The 20,592-nt window shown below is 43.6% G+C and overlaps 1 protein-coding gene across 6 annotated transcripts in view; it reads left to right on the forward strand.

Annotated features, from left to right (window-relative positions):
• The window catches only part of CLEC16A (C-type lectin domain containing 16A), a 429,136-nt gene that overhangs the window by 326,699 nt on the left and 81,845 nt on the right, over positions 1–20,592 (forward strand). Inside the window, exon 22 of one of the 6 annotated variants that reach the window (XM_075317922.1) lies at positions 617–2,491. The exons of 4 other annotated variants lie outside the window; for them this stretch is intronic. In XM_075317922.1, the coding sequence (XP_075174037.1) occupies positions 617–636 (20 nt within the window). In that variant the 3' untranslated portion in view covers positions 637–2,491. Of the gene's footprint in view, positions 1–616; positions 2,492–20,592 lie in introns of those variants that run through there. One more of the 6 variants, XM_075317923.1, reaches the window with a different exon arrangement.

A 20,592-nucleotide genomic window follows, 5' to 3' on the forward strand; every position in this document is an offset into this window, starting at 1 on the left:
CAGTTATCGACTGAGTAGGTATTTGCTGTGTATCAGAACCAGGTGGTCAGGAGGACCATTGGGGGCCAGCTACTTGTAATGGGGAAGGATCTTAAAGGGAATCCTTTATCAGGTGTTTTACTCCTAATCTAAGTGCAGTATGTTCTAAGGAAAGAGACCCTGATTCCAGAGATGTATCCCTTACTGGGCTGCTTCTTGTAGTTTTCATAAATTCACTGATATCAGCTTAAGATTATCACTTTAGGACTAATAAACCTGCTGCCATGTAGTCCTCCATATTCATGAGCCTTGTTTAACCTCGCCCCCACCACTGATTGGCAAGTTTCTGCCTATGTACAGTGCACACAGAAACCAGCCAATCAGTGGTGTGGGCGGGGTTATACAGAGCTCAGCATTGAGAACTGCTACATCTGCAGCAAAGGAAGCTATTTTATCAAAACTGCAGCAAACAACCCAGTAAATGACACACCACTGGAATCCAAGTCTCCTGTGCTCAGAACAAAAACCTGGGGACAGAGTTGAGGGTGAGTATCGCTACTTTGTTATAATTTATTTTTGCGCCACTGTAAGCCTTTTACAGAAAAAAATCTCCACTGAATTATCCTTTTTTTTCTAGTAACACAGCACAATACATGATTGTTCTTCACAGCCAAGTATATTACATGACTCGGGAGACTCAGGACTAGTACAAGTCTACAGAAATCCACGTGTGTGCCTAAATGGTCGTGTAGAACCTTCAGACTAAGAAAATGAGATTAGCCAGATGAAATAAAAGAGAGAAAAAGAATCGGAAGAAGGGGTCAGATGCTGAAGAGGAAGATGACTGGTGTCCCTCAGATTGATGCGTGTTCCAGTTTTTATGACCAGGCAGCTCCATCATGTCTAGCGAGCACTGTAGACTTGCAGCATTGCGATCTTGAACTCCAATACATCCAACGTTAACATTTGCATAACGTTTGGCTGATCCCAACTGTTTTCTTGAATACAAATGTGTCTGTCACATTTTACCTCCAAAAACCACACTGAGAAACCAAATTTTGTTGTAGTTTACGTGAGTACACAGCCACTATAAAGTAGATGAACATATCATTATATGTATGATATAATTATAATTTATTACATATTTTCCTGTTGGCTTCTTGGGAGGACTTTGGCAGAGTTTATTCTGTGACTTTTTAACCTTCCTCTTAAAGGGAATCTGTCAGGTGATTTTGTAGTACAATACTAATTTTATCTTTAAGGCTTAAAGGGGTGGTTCACTACTCTGCAATAGTGGCCACATTTCTATAAAACTGATAGAGAAGTATTTTTTTCATATACCTTGTTCAGCCTCTGTGCGGCACAATTGTGGTCCACTCATTCCGGTGAAGTGACCCCGTCTGGGCTCCGTGACCTCTGAAATCCGGTGATATCACGTCAACTTACAGTTAACCTGACATCACCGAGCCCGGCCCGTCTTCCTGAGTGACTGGGCTGTGGGTGGCATTTCACTGCTCATCACAGCCCAACGTCCCTGCATAGCAAGTCGCACGGTTCTCCTTCACTGCAGAGCAACACGCGCGGGAGCGATGCTCTGCTGTGAAACTCTCCTTACAGCCCAGTTACTCAGGGAGACTGGGGCCACCTCAGTCATGTCGGTTCAGCTGGAAGTTGATGTGACATCACCGAATCTGAGAGGTCACGGAGCCTGGGGGTTCACTTCATGAGGATGAGCGGACTGCAATAACACCGCTCAGAAGCAAAATTGGCTGAACAAGGTATTTAGAAAAAGCCTTCCTACCAGTTTCACAAGGATGTAGCCACTTTGGCAGAGTAGTGAACCCACCTCTTGAGGAGACCTTTCAGGATCAGTAAGTTTTATTGCTCTACCTTATCCTGTTATCCTGCTGTAAGTACCATAGAATTCAGTGTCTCATGCATGCTAGTCAAGTGTATGTAAATAGAATTTACATATTCACTGCTCCCATCTCCCACCACTGTACATTTACTATCCATACATATGCAGTTTGTATTTACATATGCTTGACTAGATACTACGTGACACTGAATTCTACGGAGCTTACAACAGGATAACAGGAAGAGGAGAGTTAAAAAAAAGTTATTGATTCTTAAAGGTCTCCTTAAGCCCTATTTACAGATATTAGTATTGTACTACAAAATCACCTGACACATTCCCTTTAAGGGACCTTTAATTATTTTTACCATTCGTTTCTAATGGGTGTTTGGTTTCCCCAGTAGTCAACTGATATCCCAACATAAAAAAACCCACATTTCTACCGGTGTAGCTCTTCCTAACTCCTTGCACGGGGTTATCCTTAATGATGCATGATCACTATCACAAATTACGAGCACCACTAGTAAATTGATTCATGTGTAGTACATTGTATGTCGATCCAGGGAGAAGGTTTGGGCCTTCACGTATATCATTTTGGTGATATTGCACTTTTTTGTTGCAGTTTTTAAATTGTATTTTTAATGCATGTAGTTTGTTTTGGACAATTAATAAAATAATATATTTTGTATACGCTGGCTGCTTAATTTATTATAATTGGGTGCCTAGTGCCTTTTTCCACACACCGCTATGCTCTAGTTACAATTTACGTTACTATGTGTGGATACTTAACCTGACCTGTTTAGTTTTTGGAGCAACAAGCGGACAAAAAACGTAATTTAAACGATAGATTTAATTTATAAAGGAAAACAATGACTGGCAGTTCAGACTCTTCGGAGCCGTTCAGTTTCTTCAGTTTCCATAGATATTTTCCAGAAGTGTCATATAGGGAGTTGTTAAGCTGAGAAATTCCAGATAACAGCAGAGATTTCGGATTTTGAAAACTTGCGCATTTAAGATTTTATTTTTCGTTGTCTGTATGAGGCCGGTTATTCTTTTTACAGTATATTATTGTTTATACTGCTTTTACTCACTTCTAATCTGTGAATGTTGTGAACTTTGCCATAACCTTGATTTCATTTTTTTTAATTTTTTTTTTTTAAGATTGAAGAACTTGCATTTTTTTCCCTTTTCAAACGACCAGTACCAATATTAAATAAACATTTTCTAAAAGAGCAAGGTAAAGTTAGTCCTCCTCCATAAACTTCTATTCAGAAAACTTTCCTGTTTTCAATTCCCCAAACCACAGTCCATGTGAATCATTTGGATAGTGATTGCCAATATCGCTTTATGTGAATGGTTTATTCATAACCTAATTATGAGGAAATAAAGCTGATCTGTGGTCAGAGACTGCAATCCTTTCCACTGGATATTCTATTGTGACCTTTTGGTCTTCTCTATGAGCCTGAGCGTGCTGCTTGCTAATGCACTGATGTTCTGTTTCAGCCATAGGGTATTGTGTAATTGCTGCATGATTTCCATAGACGAGGCATCCATTTTTTTGGCATTTGGAATATGAACCTATGAGTCTATGCATGAAGAATGAAGTGTATATAGGGGGAAAAAACGACTCAAAGCATAACCGTCGTATTAATTTTATAAATCAATAATATACATGAAAATAAGCAATTGTGTAATATATCTTATCAGACAAATCTGCTTTTTTTTCCTCTTCCAAAATTTGTCGTCATCAAAATTCTCAATTTTGAAGTAAAATCTGTATTCAATGAAGACTTTCCCATTACTGAGATATGAGATGGTGGCTGTTACTGAGGAGAATCTATGCAAATAGAAGAGAAAGGTGGAGCTGGGCTTCTAGCCTCCCCCTCTGCCACTAGCCCCTCCCTCTGCCACTAGCCCCTCCCTCTTGCCCCTCCCTTTGCTTCTTGCCCCTCCCTCTGCCTCTAGCTTCTCCCTCTTCCTCTAGCTTCTCCCTCTGCCTCTAGCTTCTCCCTCTGCCTCTAGCTCCTTCCCTCTGCCTCTAGCTCCTTCCCTCTGCCTCTAGCTCCTTCCCTCTGCCTCTAGCTCCTTCCCTCTGCCTCTAGCTCCTTCCCTCTGCCTCTAGCTCCTTCCCTCTAGCTCCTTCCCTCTGCCTCTAGCTCCTTCCCTCTGTCTCTAGCTCCTTCATCTGCCTCTAGCTCCTTCCCTCTGCCTCTAGCTCCTTCCCTCTGCCTCTAGCTCCTTCCCTCTGCCTCTAGCTCCTTCCCTCTGTCTCTAGCTCCTCCCTCTGCCTCTAGCTCCTCCCGTAGCCATAGAATATCATCAGGAACAACTGCCATCTCCTATCTCTTTAAGGGGAAAGTCTGTCTTTGGGGGACATTACTACATGACGGGGGGGGGGGGCAGCAGTGTGTGTGTCTTTATAAGACAAGGGCCCATTGACCAACATGCATTGGGCGGGGCCAGGTCAAAATCTTGCATCGGGGCCTATCAGACTCTACTTCCGTCACTAGTCTCTGCTCCTACATTATGCTGCTCTCAGATGGGGTCACAAAAACCTGTAGACAGATTCGCTTTTCTTATGCAACATACTAATATTCTTCAAGTTCACCAGTCTTCAACTACAAGCTGTAGTCCACTATTCCAGGGTCCTTGTGGGTTTGTATTGGACACAGGACAGAGTTTCTTGTGTCGGGATTTGAATGGATCTGTGTTCTCAAGGGAGCTGGCTGACTTTATTTCAATGGCAAAGCCAAACATCTTCTCTGTCTATACATGGGCAGTGACAGGGAAAGGAGCTTGCTTAGCAATTTAATTGATTATGCAACCCAAATTTACAAACCGCTCTGGTCATGTGCACAGGAAATTCAATGCTTTGCTAACCCAAACCATTTGAAGACCTAAAGATTGGTGCATCTTTTAGACCTGGGGTATAAATGTTTAATTTTTTCTAGCTGGACAACCCTTTTGAAGAAAATTTTAAAGTGACGTTCTGGTTTGTACACATTTTTACTTAATGTATTATTAAAAAAAATAAAAAAACAAACCAAAAAAACCTAAAATGATAGAAAATTGCGCTATTTATATTCGATAGATTTAGTCCGCTTGGTTGTAGGGAAACTTTATATTGCAGAATGTAACTTTTTCATAATATAAAGTCTAAGCCTGAAGAGAACCTGTCACATTCCTCCCAAACTGCCATCATTACGTTATAATCCCGTATTCCAGCATTTACAGAAAAAGTAATGTTCAAAGAGAAGGAAGTAAATACAGTTATTTATTTATAGAGCACCATTGATTTCATGGTGCATATACAAGTTACAATAAAAAGACTGGTACAGAGGGAAGGACCCTGGCCTTGCGGGCTTATATTCTATAGGATGTTGGGGAGGAGACACTAGAGCGGCTGGTGGTGAGCCAGTAGCTCCAGCCGGTGGTGAGGCGGTGGGTTCATTGGAAACTATAGCAAGACAATACAATCATTGATCTCAAGGAGACCAGCCAGAGAAAACACTGCCGGAAGCCAGCAAAGGCGCTTAACACAGTGAAATCCTAGGTGCATTGCCTCCTGGGAAGTATGCAAATCAAAAAGGTCCGTGGAGCCTGTGTTATGTGTCTCGACACAGAAAATAGCCATATATCCCTCCGGGAAGGACCTAGCCAAGGAATGGCTCTTTTTAGGAGACCACCATAACCACCATATTAAGTGGCCCTTTTAGTCAATATCCAGCTCTTGACTAGTTTAAAGATATGACAAGGGAAATACCAAGGCAAGGTATCCATCCACAGACAGCTGTTTCAGGGTATTGCCCCTCATCAGTGTGGAGTAGGATACTGGCTAGGTGTCAAGACACCTAACAGAGGCTCCACAGACCTTTATGATTTGCATTGGAAACTATAAGCATTTCTGAACAGATGAGTTTTCAAGTTCTGTTTTGAAACTTGCAAGTGTAGCAGATAATTTGACGTGTTGAGGCAGCAAATTCCAGAAGACTGGATACTCGGGAGAAGTCTTGGAGGCAATTGGATGAAGAGTGAATGAGTGTGCTTGAGAGAAGGAGATGTTGGGAGGACTGGAGAATACATGTTGCAGTGTATTGGGAGATTAGTTCAGAGATATACGGAAGAGAAAGATTATGGACAGCTTTGTAGGTCATTGTTAGTAGTTTGAATTGGATATGGTGGAGAATTGGGAGCCGATGGAAGGATTTGCCGAGGGGAGAAGGGGGGTAGTAGTGAGGAGTAAGGTGGAGCAGTCAGGCAACAGAGTTAAGGATGGACTGGAGAGGTGAAAGAGTTTTAGCAAGGAGGCCACAGAGGAGGATGTTGCTGTAATCAAGGCGGGAGATTATTTGGGCATGCACTAGCATTTTCGTAAATTGTGAATTGAGGAAAGGGCTGATACTGGAAATATTTTTGAGTTGAAGATGGAAGCAGGTGGTGAGGGATTGGATGTGTGGTATGAAGGACAGTTAGGTCCAGAAATATTTGGACAGTGACATAAGTTTGGCATTTTAGCGGTTTACCAAATATACTGCTCAAAAAAATAAAGGGAACACTTAAACAAGGAGTTTGTAGTTTGGTGTTCCCTTTTATTTTTTTGGAAAAAGCTGTGGAACAAGAAAGCGCAATAGGGTCTTACCCTGGTGATGGAAAGGGTAAAAAATGTATCAAACTCTCCTATAATGGTTGTGCCAGTCACAACCACTATGCACGCATGTAAGAATCCGGGTCCGGCAGCAGTCCCAAAATATGGTTGATAACAGAGAGTGAACGGAAAAAGGGTTGTAAATCCGCGCCAAGGACTCAATCAAATATTTTTGAGTTGAAGATGGAAGCAGGTGGTGAGGGATTGGATGTGTGGTATGAAGGACAGTTAGGTCCAGAAATATTTGGACAGTGACACAAGTTTGGGCATTTTAGCTGTTTACCAAAATATACTGCTCAAAAAAATAAAGGGAACACTTAAAGAAGGAGTTTGTAGTTTGGTGTTCCCTTTTTATTTTTTTGAGCAGTATATATTCAAGAGACAGTTATATAATCAATATGGGCTTAAAGTGCAGACTCTCAGCTTTAATTTAGGAGCATTCACATACTAATTGGGGTAAGAGTTTAGAAATTACAGCTCTTTAATATATAGCTGCCTCTTTGTCAAGGTACTAAAAGTAATTGGACAGTTATCTCAAAAGATAATTGGCTGCATGGGCTACTCCCTCATTAATACTTAATAAATTAAGTAGGGAAAAGGTCTGGAGCTTATTCCAGGTGTGGCATTTTCTCTTGGAAGCGGTTACTGTAAACCCACAACATGTGGTCAAAGAACCTCTCAATGGAAGAAAAACAGACCATCATTAGTCTGAAAAAAAAGAAATCCACCTGAGAGCAGAAATGTTGGAAGTGGCCAAATCAACAGTTTGGAACGTTCTTCAAAAATCGAGCAGTGGGGAGTTTGAGAATTCAAAAAGGCCTGGACGTCCACAGAAGAAAACAGTTGTGGATGATTGCAGAATCCTTGGTGAAGAATAATCACTTTAACATCCACCCATGAACAACACTCTCCACGAAAAAGGTTTTTTAGTATCTAAGTCTACCATAAAAAGAAGACTTCATGAGAGAAAATACAGAGGGTTCACCACAAGGTGCAATCCATTAATCAGCCTTAAACATAGAAAGACCAGATAAGACTTTAGGCCTTCAAGAAGAAAAAAGAAACCAGCCCCGTTCTAGGAAAGCAATGTATGGACAGATGAAACTAAGGTCTACCTTAGGAAGGACAGGCAGGCAGACGGGGGCTGGAATAACTAGCAAAACCCGACCCACCTATGAGATTTTGCAGCACCTATCAATCAAGTAACAGTGCATTACACAAATTTTACTTACCTTTAGTTGTAAGATCAGATGTATAGTTTCTGAAATACAGGTATGTTTAGAATCAGCATGATAGCACCAGAATAGCACTGGCTTTAGTTTCTATATGAAAATCCTGGTTGTTGGTCCTCTTTAAACCTGAAAGTCTACACTTGAATTACATCTTTAATTTTAAATACAAACTAGTGACAATGGCATGCAAAGCCCAGAGAAGAGTTGGTTACTGTCCCAATACTTCTGGATCTATCTATATAATAATCTCACAAACTAAGAAAAAATACCTTTAAAAACATGAATGATTAGATATGCATTAAAAAAAAGTGTCCCCCTTTTGTTTTAACATCTTAACTCCATTGACTCTTGCACACACATGGCTTTTGTGGAAGCATAGACTGGACACTCCTTACCTTTTTTTTTGTATGGACCCTTTGGGATCTCCAGATGAACCTCCAAATTAAGAAAGCGATAACTACTCTATACTTTTGTGATAATTTACTATGTGATTAGGGGTTTTATATTGACAATACACCTGGCGTTGTCATGTGAGTTTCCATTCTTTGTGTATTTGGAGTTTATACATATGACTAACATCATTGAAACATCTGGAGTCTGTTTTGACTTTGGATTACAGTATTTTCTCTGTCAACATTTCCCATGACTCTACTTTATCAAGTCTTGTACAGTGGAACCTCGCTTAACGAGTAACCCAGTTAGCGAGTATTTCGCTTAACGAGCAAAGCTTGCTTTAAATTTGTAACTCAGTTTACGAGCAAGCTTTGCCGTACGAGCAAAATACTCACGGCACACACTTCCGGTTCTGTACATCCACCGCGCTCTAACCCGCTCTTGCAGTCCGCACAAAACACACACAATCACGCACAAACATGCATGCACACACACACATTATGCTCACCTTACTTTCCATTCCATTGCCGGTCTCACGGTTCTTGTAGCTTGCCACTACAGGATGTGTATTGGTAACCATTGCGATGAGGGAGGAACTTCCGCTGTCAGCCACTACTCAAAGGCAGCGCGCTGGCAAATCAGAGGCAAGCGGCTCCTGCCTTTGACGTCAGCGCTCTGACAGTGAAAGTTCCTCCCTCGTCGCAATGGTAACCCGATACACAGCCTGTATCGGCGAACTGCAAGATCCAGGAGACCGGCGAGGGAACGAAAGGTAAGGTGAGCATAATGAGTTTGTACGTGTTTGTGCATGTGTGGAATGGCACAATAGGGGATCAGGAGGGGACATTTAACAAGTTGTAGAATTAATTGTCTGCATTCCGATGATTTCCTATGGGAAATCTTGCTTTGCTGGACGAGTAATTTGGTTAACAACCACACTCCCAGAACGGATTGTTCTCGTTAACCAAAGTTCCACTGTATTTCAGACACTGTTGTAATCAGTATATATAAGTCTGAGGTTGAAGTAGTATTGAGTAGGTAGGAACAGCTGACAATGGAGCGCTTTGGTGCCAACACTCGTTATCATCGCATGGTGAAAATCTCCACGGTCAGGAAGGGATAAGGTCTAGGGTGTAACAGACTATATGTGACCAAATGATAGGGGATGGCCATGTGTATACAGTGGAACCTTGGATTACGAGTATAATTGGTTCCGGGAGTGTGCTCTTAAACCAAGTTACTCTTATATCAAAGCAAATTTTCCCATAGGAATTAATTGAAACACAGACCATTCGTTCCACAACCCAAAAATATTTACTGTTTATACAAACTTATTACAGTAATGCAATATAATGTACTGTATTCTTATAAAATTATTACAGTACAACTAATTAAATTACTGCAATTGCAGAAAAAAAAAGTAATAGCAGCCTAAAACTACAACTCTTAGCATGTCCTTACAACCAAGGAGCATGTAAGGCAAATAAAATAATTAGGTGGGAATCTCGAAATCCAGCAGCATAACTATCAGTCTGCTCTATTCATTCTTATGATGTATTGCCTTAAAGTGAACCTGTCAGTTGCAATATGCACCCAGACCTACGAGCAGTTCTGGGTGCATATTGCTAATCCCTGTATAACCGTCCCTGTATACACTAGCATAGATAAAGGGATCTTTAGAAAAAGTATTTCTAAAGATCTTTTATGCTAATGAGCGTGCGGACTAGTTCCAAGGGTGTTACATCCCCCGACTAGCCGCCCACTTAGCATGTTAGTACGCCCAGTGATGACGAGCGTAGATGTATTCGCTGTGACCACGCTTCTCAATGGCCTGCACTTCCAGGCATGCATGGTAGACCTCTCTGAAGCCGGGACGAGTACACCCGGCTTCATACTGCGCATGACCGGAAGTGCCGGGCATTCAGAAGCGTTGTCACAGCGAATACAGGTACGCACGTCACCACTGGTGATGCTGCATTGAATAGCATGTTAGTTCGCCCCTATGGGTGTGGCTACCTTGCTAAGAAAGGACCTGGCCCCATACTGTGCTTTCATTACATAGTCTAATGACAGAGGATCCCTTTAATAAGAACAGTACAGGACGATTTTCTGAAACATCCAAACAAGTTTATGTAACAGGTATGTTGACTATGTTCTTGATTTGTTAAGAGCAATGAGATAGCTGCTGCAATTCCTTCCTATATTTTATGGTTCTGTGTATCATGTATAAGAAATAGGTCATATAAAGGACAAATTCTTTAATACTTTGGGTGGGAATATATTTTAATTGAAATTCCAAAGAATTTCAGCTGAAAATTTGGAGTTATGGGGGGTGGAGGTGGGGCAGTGTAACTATAACTTGTGCAGAAGTTGCCGTCACACCCAGGCTCCTGTACTGTGGGGCACCCATAAAAAAAAAGACAGCTGAAGTTTAGTATTTAAAGGGAATTTGTCACCAAGTTTTTGCTCCCTCATCTGAGGGCAGCATAATGTAGAGACAGAGACCCTAATTCCAGCGATGTGTCACTTACTGAGCTGTTTGCTGTCATTTTGATAAAATGAATGTGTTCTCTGCTGTAGATCTAGCAGTTATGCAGAACTCATGAATATGCTGAACTATCTGCAGCACACTAAGTAGTCCTGTAATGATAATCTCCTGCTGATTAATCAGTGATTTTATCAATCAAAACTACACTAAGCATCCCAGTAGCTGACACATCGCTGGAATCAGGATCTCTGCCCCTACATTATGCTGCTTTCAAATTAGGTGGCAAAAACCTGGTTACAGATTCCCTTTAAAGAACCACTCCCGATAAAAATGTTTTCTCTAACACTTTTCTAAATACGAATGTAACTCAGTGTAGTTGTATTAGTAGTAGTTGGGGCGGCACGGTGGCTCAGTGGTTAGCACTGCACTCCTGGGTTCAAATCCCACCAAGGACAACACCTACAAGGAGCTTGTATGTTCTCCCTGTGTTTGCATGGGTTTCCTCCGGGTACTCCAGTTTCCTCCCACACTCCAAAGACCTACAGATAGGGAATTTAGATTGTGAACTCCAATGGAGACAGTGTTGCCAATGTATGTAAAGTGGTGTGGAATCCATAGCACTATATGTGAATAAATATTATCATCATCATCATTATTATTATTATTATACTTATCGCTGTCTTCTCCAGTTTCCAGCGCAGCGTCCATTCTCTTCTGGGTCCTCTTCGGTGTGACCCATTTAGAGTTTGTGAGATCTGGAAGTTGCAAAAAAAGATATAGGTTTATGGAGCTCTGTTCTGAAGCGTCAAAAACTTACATTGAGGAAAGTAGCTAGGTCTTGACCACCAGCCCCTGTGAGAGCCGGCAAAGGAGAAGACTCAGAAGAGGAACGGAGCAGCGCTTAAAACTGGATAACATGGCGATTATTAATTTAGTACAACTACACTACAAACATATTTGGAAAGGTTTAGGACAGTGTCCCCCCAACTCCAGTCCCCAGGGGCCATCAACAGGGCATGTTGATTTCTTTGCTAGTCATTCATTTCATTTTATCATTTTATTCATTTATATAGCGCTATTAATTCCACAGCGCCTTACATACATTGGCAACACTGTCGCCATTGGGGCTCACAATCTAGAGTCCCTATCAGTATGTCTTTGGAGTGTGGGAGGAAACCGGAGAACCTGGAGGAAACCCACGCAAACAGGGAGAACATACAAACTCCTTGCAGATGTTGTCCTTGGAGGGATTTGAACCCAGCACCCCAGCGCTGCAAGACTGCAGTGCTAACCACTGAGCTACCGTGCTGCCCTACAGGTTTTCCCAAGGATTGGAGTTGGGAAATACTGATTTAGGGGATAACCTATTTCTTAGGAGTGCTTCTTTAATGAGTTGTCAATAGCCACATGCTTTATCTACCAATCCTGTAAAATCATGCTAGGGCTTATTTTCGGGGTAGGCCTTATTTTCGGGGAAACCCGGTACATGCTTTGTAGATATACTATGTATTGAGTGGTACTGCAAATGCTTTTTGGGCATCCATACCTGTTTCTCCAGTATAAAGGTAGCTTGAAAATACATGACAGACCAGATGATTTGGATCAAACACTATGCACAAGGAACTGATTACACACATGGTTTTAGGATGTATATTACTAATGTTGCCATTATTAAATTAATGGAATAGTCCCTTCCAGTTCTGCTGAGCTGAGTTTAAACCAAGCCAATATCCATATTAAAAGTTTATTTTTTTTTCAGTGTCCAGCTACCAAACATTATGGCTTCTAAACCAAAATAAATGGTTATTACTGCCTGTCTTAAATTCTCATGGGTCAAGTTAATTAGAAATTAGCTGCTCGGCTCAGATATTGTGGCTAAGAAATCTTTACTTTGTCATTGATTTTTCTTAACTTCCGATAATAATGGTGGTTTTCGACTCGTGATTTATTGTTATTGTATATTTAAAACATCCAGCTGCCCCTAATCCCCTCACTTTCCTGGAACCCTGCTTTAAAATATTTTTTTTTATGGCTTTCTAATATTTTCCTTAATTAAATGGCTTAGATCCTATTTTGTACTTTGGTGGTAAATAGAAAATAAAATGAAAAAAAGGGAGGAAAGGTAATTTTAGGCATGAAAGAGTTTCTGGAACATAAAATAATCCATGTTCTAAACTATTCTCTTTTTTTAATCTTCATCCATAGCATCAAAATATACCCACAATGATCTATCCATCCAGTATTATAGTACGTACACACTCTCTACCAATTTCTTTATCTGACAATAACATTATCTGGTTAGTTAAATAGTATCCCGTCTCTTGGCAAATTTTTGCTGTAAGCTTCCTTTAAGTATGAGGAAATGAACTTTTATCCGTGATCACATCACTTTCACAATATTATATAACATGGAAAAAAACCTTGTTTTCCCCCTTAGAATTTACAGGATGCTTCCTTAAATGGAACCTGTCACCACGTTTTTGGCCTATAAGCTGTGGCCACCACCACCGGGCTCTTATATACAGCATTCTAACATGCTGTATATAAGAGCCCAGGCCGGGAGTATAACATAAACACTTTACAATACTTACCTAACAGTTGCGTGGTGGGCCTTATGGGTGTCTCCATTGTCCAGTGCCGGCGCCTCCTCTTTTTGCCATCTTCGTCCTCTTTCTGAAGCCTGGGTGCATGACGCGGCTACGTCATACACACTCGCCGGTCCTGCACAGGCGCGCTACAATACTTTGATCTGCCCTGCTCAGGACCTCAATGCCGGCGAGTGTGTATGACGTCGGACCCGTCATGCACCACGGCTAGAGAAGGAGGAGCACAAAGATGGCCAAAAGAGGCGGCGCCAGCACCGAACAAAGGAGATGCCCATAAGGCCCACCGCGCGACTGTTAGGTAAGTATTATAAAGTGTTTTTTATGTTATACCCCCGGCCTGGGCTCTTATATACAGCTTGTTAGAATGCTGTATGTAAGAGCCCGGTGGTGGTGGCCGCAGCTTATAGCCAAAAAAAGTGGTGACGTGTTCCCTTTAACTCTTTCACCCACAGGCGATTTTCTGGTTTTTTGTATTTGTTTTTTTCCTCCTTTTCTTCCAAGAGTCATAATTTTTTTTTTTAATTGTTCCAGACATTTTTTTTTTTTTTGCAGCACAAGTTGTACTTTTGAATGACACCATTCCAAGCGTGGTGATATTGCAAAAGAAAAGTTTTCCGAAACTTGGAATGTTCTCATTTTTCAGGATCTGTGACTGGTTGAAAGCGTATTTATTGCGTCCTGAGCTGATGTTTTTGGTTATACCATTTTTGGGTAGGTGCGATGTTTTAATCGCCTTCTATTGCAGTGTTCTTGGATTATTTTTTTTTTGTGACGCCGTTTACCGATCAGAAATAATTTGTTATATTTGATCGGACATTTCGGAATGGGGCTATCCTAAATATGTTAATAATAAAAAAACTCTGTTTTTTTAGGGTAAGGACACGTGGCGAGTAAAATGGAGCAAGTGGAATTCGTTACAAAATCACATTCCACTTGGACCCATATTAATCTATGGGGTCGCTACCATGTGCAATTTATTTTTATTCTCAGCCCTAATTGGACAGAGAAAACAATCGCAGCATTTTATGGGTGGAATCTGATCCATTTTCAATTGCACCCATGCAAGTCTATGGGTGCGAGAGAAACATCGCATTGCACTCGCATGACACCAGAGTGCAGTGCAATAATCACATCAGCTGACAATGGAGAAGATAGGGAGATTAGTCCATCCCTCTCCTCCGCAGTTGTGATCCGATCAAAGGATCGCATCACAGTATAATGACACTCGACTTACACCTGCAGCAGAGTGAGAGCCTAGGGTCATTAGCATAATGCATCCTATACTGTCACATCGGATGCTAAATACTCATGTGTCCTTAGCCTTAGTCACCAAAAGTGAGCATGCAAATCTAAAATTCCCTAAAAGGTGTGGGCAAAACCACCAAGAAAGGAAATGGTTACAGAAACAAAATTTATAGTTAAAATATCATATTTTTATTAGAGTTTCTATTAAAAACAAATCATACATTAAATTTAAAATAGCGACAGATGTTCCCTAATAACAGCACAACCAATAAGAGTAACAGCGCACATAAAACGATATATACTGCGGGCAAATGCTAGGCTAAATTGATAAAAAGGGTGCCTTGTTCTAGTGTCACTGTGTTGAGAAACACGTGATGGTGTCTCCGCGGTGTTGGATGTTGATCTCCCCGAGGTCAACCATCCTTACCTATGAAGTCTTCTACTAGGCATTGATCCCACTAGCCAGTTTCCTACTCCACACTGATGAGGGGCAAATACCCCAAAACAGCTCTCTGTGGATGGATACCATGTTTTGGTATAGGCGGTTTCCTTGACTGGACACTGCCCTTCCCGTGGTTGTTCCTTCCCGGTGAAAGACCTGGCTAGTTTCCTGCCAGCATTGAGAAACATATGATGGTGTCTCCGCGGTGTTGGATGTTGATCTCCCCGAGGTCAACAATCCTTACCTATGCAGTCTTCTACTAGGCATTGATCCCACTAGCCAGTTTCCTGCTCCACACCGATGAGGGGCAAATACCCCGAAACAGCTGTCTGTGGATGGATACCATGTTTTGGTTTAGGCGGTTTCCTTGACTGGAGACTGCCCTTCCCGTGGTTATTCCTTCCCGGTGAAAGACCTGGCTAGTTTCCTGCCAGCCTTGAAAAACATGTGATGGTGTCTCCACGGCATTCTTGTTTTGCATATTTTCCCAGGGGGCCTTGTTCTAGTTTCACTACGTTGAGAAACACGTGATGGTGTCTCTGCGGTGTTGGATGTTGATCTCCCCGAGGTCAACTATCCTTGCCTATATATAAAATGTATGGGATATTGGATTAAATATAAAGTGTACTAGGGAAATATGTAATGTTTCCCTAACAAATCCCATGAGGAAGTCACTAGCCGACGAAATGCGCATTGGGGTCAGCGGCACACTGCATTCTCTAACCATCTACTAAGGTGTTTGCTGGTATTAATTGATGTTTAGATTATTTGGCTTACTTCAGAATCTCTATTCTGACTGTGCAAGAGGTATTTTATGTAGCATTGGATTTGTTAGGGTTATATTACATATTGCACTAGTACACTTTATATTTAATCAAGTATCCCATATATAATAAAAATTCTTTATAGCTACTTAAGGCCTTGTTCAGACACTGCGTTTTTACCCACGTTTTTTTGCGTTTTTGCTGCAGAAAGTTCTTGAGAAAATGGTTGTAACCTTTCTGCAGACATTTCCCAGCAAAACCTTTGGGAAAAAAAATTAGCTTTGCGCACACTGCGTTTTTTTCTCAAGAAAATTCTTTCTGCAGAATTTCTTGAGAAAAAGAATGAGCATGTCACTTCTCTTCTGCAGGTACCTGCGTTTTTTGCCATAGATAATGCTAAAAAAACGCAGGGACCAACCTGCGGAAAAAAACGCACCTAAAAAACGCACAAAAACGCAGGTGCGTTATTAGTGCTTTTTTTAACGCAAGGGCGCTAATCTTTCAGACTCTCGAAATTTCTTGAGAAAAATCCTTTTTCTAGTGTGAACAGAGCCTAATTCATATGAATTATTTTTTGCACTTTACCCTAGCTTTGCCTGCAGTATATAGTAGTATATATTGTTTTATATGCACTTACTTTTATTAGTTGCGCTATTAAACTTTTTTTTTTTTTACCGGATTCAATATTTAATACTCTTTTCTTTTTAGGAGGCTCGAAGCTGCGATCAGCCAATCACTTGTGTTATACAGAGTTGGGCAAAAGCACTAAAAAAACAAAAATAGAATGAAACACTGTTGTACAAGAGTTGGATTATAGTAAACTGGTGAAGAAAGGTTGGACGCGTCTTTTTTCCACCTATGTAACTACCTTGTTTCCCCGAAAATAAGACCTTCCCCCAAAAATCAGGCATAGCAGGAGTTTTTAGCAAGGCTTAAATATAAGACCTTCCCTGAAAATAAGACCTAGTCACGGTTCAATAATGAAGTGTCCATGCAGCTAAAAAAGTTCAAGAATACTGCAGGACAGTTCATTATAGAAAGCAGACACTCCCAAAAGAAAGAAGAAAGAAGAGAGAAGACTCGCGATTATACCAGACGCTGACCGGGAGCAGTGGAACGCATCAACAACCTGCGGCGGAACGCACAAACACACACATCAGATCACACACGCACATCACATTGTACACACACACACACCCTCACCACATCCAACGATATCGATTGCTTCTGACCGGCATACGGTAAGGAACTGGGACGCTGTGCAGTGGAGCACCAGTACCTGTGGGTGGAAAGCATCAGAGACGAGAGCACAGAGTCCCCTCATGGCTGGAAACAAGTGGCATCACTGGATGCGAGTGAGTGTGTGCACGCATGCGATTGTATGTGCGATCTTGTGTGTGTGTGTGTGTGTGATCTGATGTGTGAGTGTGTGTGTGTGTGTGTGTGTGCGTGCATGCGATTGTATGTGCGATCTCGTGTGTGTGTGTGATCTGATGTGTGAGTGTCGGCCAGAAGGAGGGGAGGATGGCATGCAGCATACCTGCTGGGAGCACCTGTCGGAGATCGCAGGAGGACCTGGGAGCCATGCAGACGCCCAGGGTCTGATAAGTATGACGCTCCTGGGAAGGGGGATCTGCATATTTTGGGGGGTAAACTTTCCCCCAACCATGTTTTCCTGAGAATAAGCACTACCCCAAAAATAAGACCTAGTGCTTTTTATTGGGGCAAAAAAAAAACCAGTCCCTTATTTTCTGGGAAACACGGTATGTAAGATTGGTAAAACATGGCTTCTTTTCTTTGCTCCACTCCTGCTTATAAGTTTGACTCGCCCACCCCAGGGCTATGGGACACCCGGTGCCGGGCCGGACTAGTCCGGTGGTAGTCAGTGGTGGCTGGGCCCGGCTCCGTGGCCCTGGTGGGTGTCAGTAGAATATGTGGCTATATGAATAAAGTTTGTGTTCGTGACGCCACCTGTGGTATGCGGCTATTAAGCCGCCGCTGCTGTGTGGGGCCTCCGGGATGATGTTATGGCAGCAATGGTGGTACTGCTCCCCACAGGTGGAGCAATGCCCGGGGCACAGTTGGTGCTTGTTAATGTCTATGCAGCTGAAATAACAGAGACCACTTCAAGGGTGCAGTTCAAGTTCTTTACTCACAGTTCTTGTCAGAGCTCTGCAGGGACCCTTGGACTGCTGGGACCACTGTCAGGGACCCCCGCCGTTTCTGGGTGATTCTGAGAGTGAAAGCCGGTGCCCTTCTCTTAGTGTCTCTTTCTTCTGCTGTCTTCCTTAGCCTTGCCTTTGTTAGGATGGACCTGGCTTGGCCTCCACTACAGCCTCCAGGCTGGGGGGTCACCTGTCGGCTGATTACCCCTTTTCTGAAGGTCTGCTATGGGTTCTGGCCCTGGGAGTTTACAACGTTCCCTGGGCCTCGGTTTTTACTGTTTGGAGATTGTCTTTGCACTCCTCCAGTCTCTAGGGACCGTCCCCTGTCGCAGCTTAATCACTCCACCGATGTTAATGTGGAACAGGCCACCGCAGCCTACAACTACCCGTGGCGCCTCTAGGCCCTCTCCTCGGTACCTATCAAGGACTGCTCGTGGTACCTCTAGGACTACCCGTGGCCCTGCGACTCCTTCTGTCTCCGTGTGGTGTCACCTGGACCTCTGGGTCCCAGGTTCTTCACCAGGAAGCGTCTCCTTCTGTTTCTCTGCTCCTGCCTGACTTGGAGCTTTCTTTCCTTCTTTCTTGTCTTTCTTTTCTCCTCCTTGCCTGCCTCTAGCAGGCCTCCTCCTCCCTCCTTTCTCTCGTTCTTCTTCTCCAACTACATGCTGGCTCCTCACTCTCTCACTCCCTGAGGTAAACTGAAACTAACTTGACCTTCCTTTCTCTATCTGCTCTCTGATGGCTCCTCCCACCTCCCCAGTTGCTAAGCTACCACCCTATGGGAGCAGGGATGGGTCTTACAGCCCCTCTCAGCATGCAGCATGGGAGGGTTGCCTGCCACTTTCCCTGGCCCCAGTATGTACCTAACAATGGGTGTAGTGTGGATTTACCAGGGGACCGGAGTTCACTCTCTTCCTCTCTCAGAATGGGGTATCACACCGCTGGATGGGGTGCAATGACCTGTGGCGACGGAAGCCTCAGGGGCGCCACACTCCCCCACAGCAAATCCCAGCACGTCCTCGGGCTGAAAAACAACAAAAACATATGGGAGAACTACAAAACATTTTTGGTATGCTAAACATAAAACATAAAACATTTCTTCCCTTTATGGGAGGCATAATCACTTTAACGTTGCAAACGTCTTATAAAGAAACTATGTGTGCACTTTCAGTTCATTGCACAGTTTGGGCACTTCCCCCATAATTCTGGTAGGGGGCACAACGGGTGCAACTATATACATTTCTGGCTACAACAAGTCCAGTAGCCCGGCAGTTCGTTTCTTTTTCAATCAACAATACGACACAATCAACCAGCTATTAAGTCCAATGGCCTGGTTACATAAGACACATACACATTCACCGGGGCCCACATTCCAGTTCAGTGGCCCGGTAACACATAAACATGGGGGTGACATCTTCGAAAAGCATGAGGGGCAGTACAGCAGGAAAGGGTGTCATCTTCGAAAAGAACATTGGGGCAGAACACAAGGGACATCTTCAAAAAGAATGAGGGGCAGACAGGGGCTATTTACAGTTCAGCATCTCTTCATCTTTACTCACGAGGGTAGATGCGAGGGTCCCACTCCGGCATTGCTCCTGGCAGCAGGTACGCCGACGATATCATCGTCTGGGTCCCCTGGGCGCTGGTCCCCGACCTTCTGCGCTGTTCTGCAGCCTGGCTTGGAGTGGGACTGCTTACAGGTGTTGTACGACGTTGCTGCAGAGGGCTGCTCGCATGCAGGGGGCTGTTACTGTGGTCTTTAGGGCCCTGCTTTGGCCGGGCTCCCTGCATCACACACGCCATGGAGATCCTGGTCTGCGTCTCCTGAGTGGCTGTCGCAGGACCTCTGCTCAGTTCTGTGGCCTGGGTCTGCCTTGAGGTGGTGCTGCTGCTAGGGGAGATGCTGCGCTCCTGCACTGTGCGGCGCCACTCTGGCTCTTCTGGGGCCGCTTCTTCCCGCAGGATATGTACATGCAGCGCGTACCATCCACGGTCCCCCATCAGCCGTGTATACTCCACCATATCACCCGGCTCTGCAGCGGCTGCTGGATCTTCTCCGCTCTCCAGGACGCAGGACACCACCCGGTTCTGAGGTGCGTGTCCCGGCTCGGCCACTCCTCCTCTGGCCGCTCGTTGCTCGGCGTCCATCCTTTTAGCTTCTTCACGCGCCATCTTTTCTTCCTCCGCCTTCTATGGCGGGCACCGCTTCGCGCTCTTTTCTTGGACAAGGGGGCGGGGCTTCTCTTCGCGCCCTTTCTTCTTTCACGCCCCCCTTCTTCCCGCGCTCAGTGTCTTCAATGGCGGCAGTTTCTCACAGTACAACATGGCTATTTCACGATTCTTCAGGCGCACAGTACCCGGTGTGACCGGGCACGAAATCCTGTTCGTGACGCCAAAAGTTGTCTCGCCCACCCCAGGGCTATGGGACACCCGGTGCCGGGCCGGACTAGTCCGGTGGTAGTCAGTGGTGGCTGGGCCCGGCTCCGTGGCCCTGGTGGGTGTCAGTAGAATATGTGGCTATATGAATAAAGTTTGTGTTCGTGACGCCACCTGTGGTATGCGGCTATTAAGCCGCCGCTGCTGTGTGGGGCCTCCGGGATGATGTTATGGCAGCAATGGTGGTACTGCTCCCCACAGGTGGAGCAATGCCCGGGGCACAGTTGGTGCTTGTTAATGTCTATGCAGCTGAAATAACAGAGACCACTTCAAGGGTGCAGTTCAAGTTCTTTACTCACAGTTCTTGTCAGAGCTCTGCAGGGACCCTTGGACTGCTGGGAC

The sequence above is a fragment of the Anomaloglossus baeobatrachus genome, chromosome 7, assembly GCF_048569485.1.
Source record: "Anomaloglossus baeobatrachus isolate aAnoBae1 chromosome 7, aAnoBae1.hap1, whole genome shotgun sequence".
Taxonomy (NCBI): Eukaryota; Metazoa; Chordata; class Amphibia; order Anura; family Aromobatidae; genus Anomaloglossus; species Anomaloglossus baeobatrachus.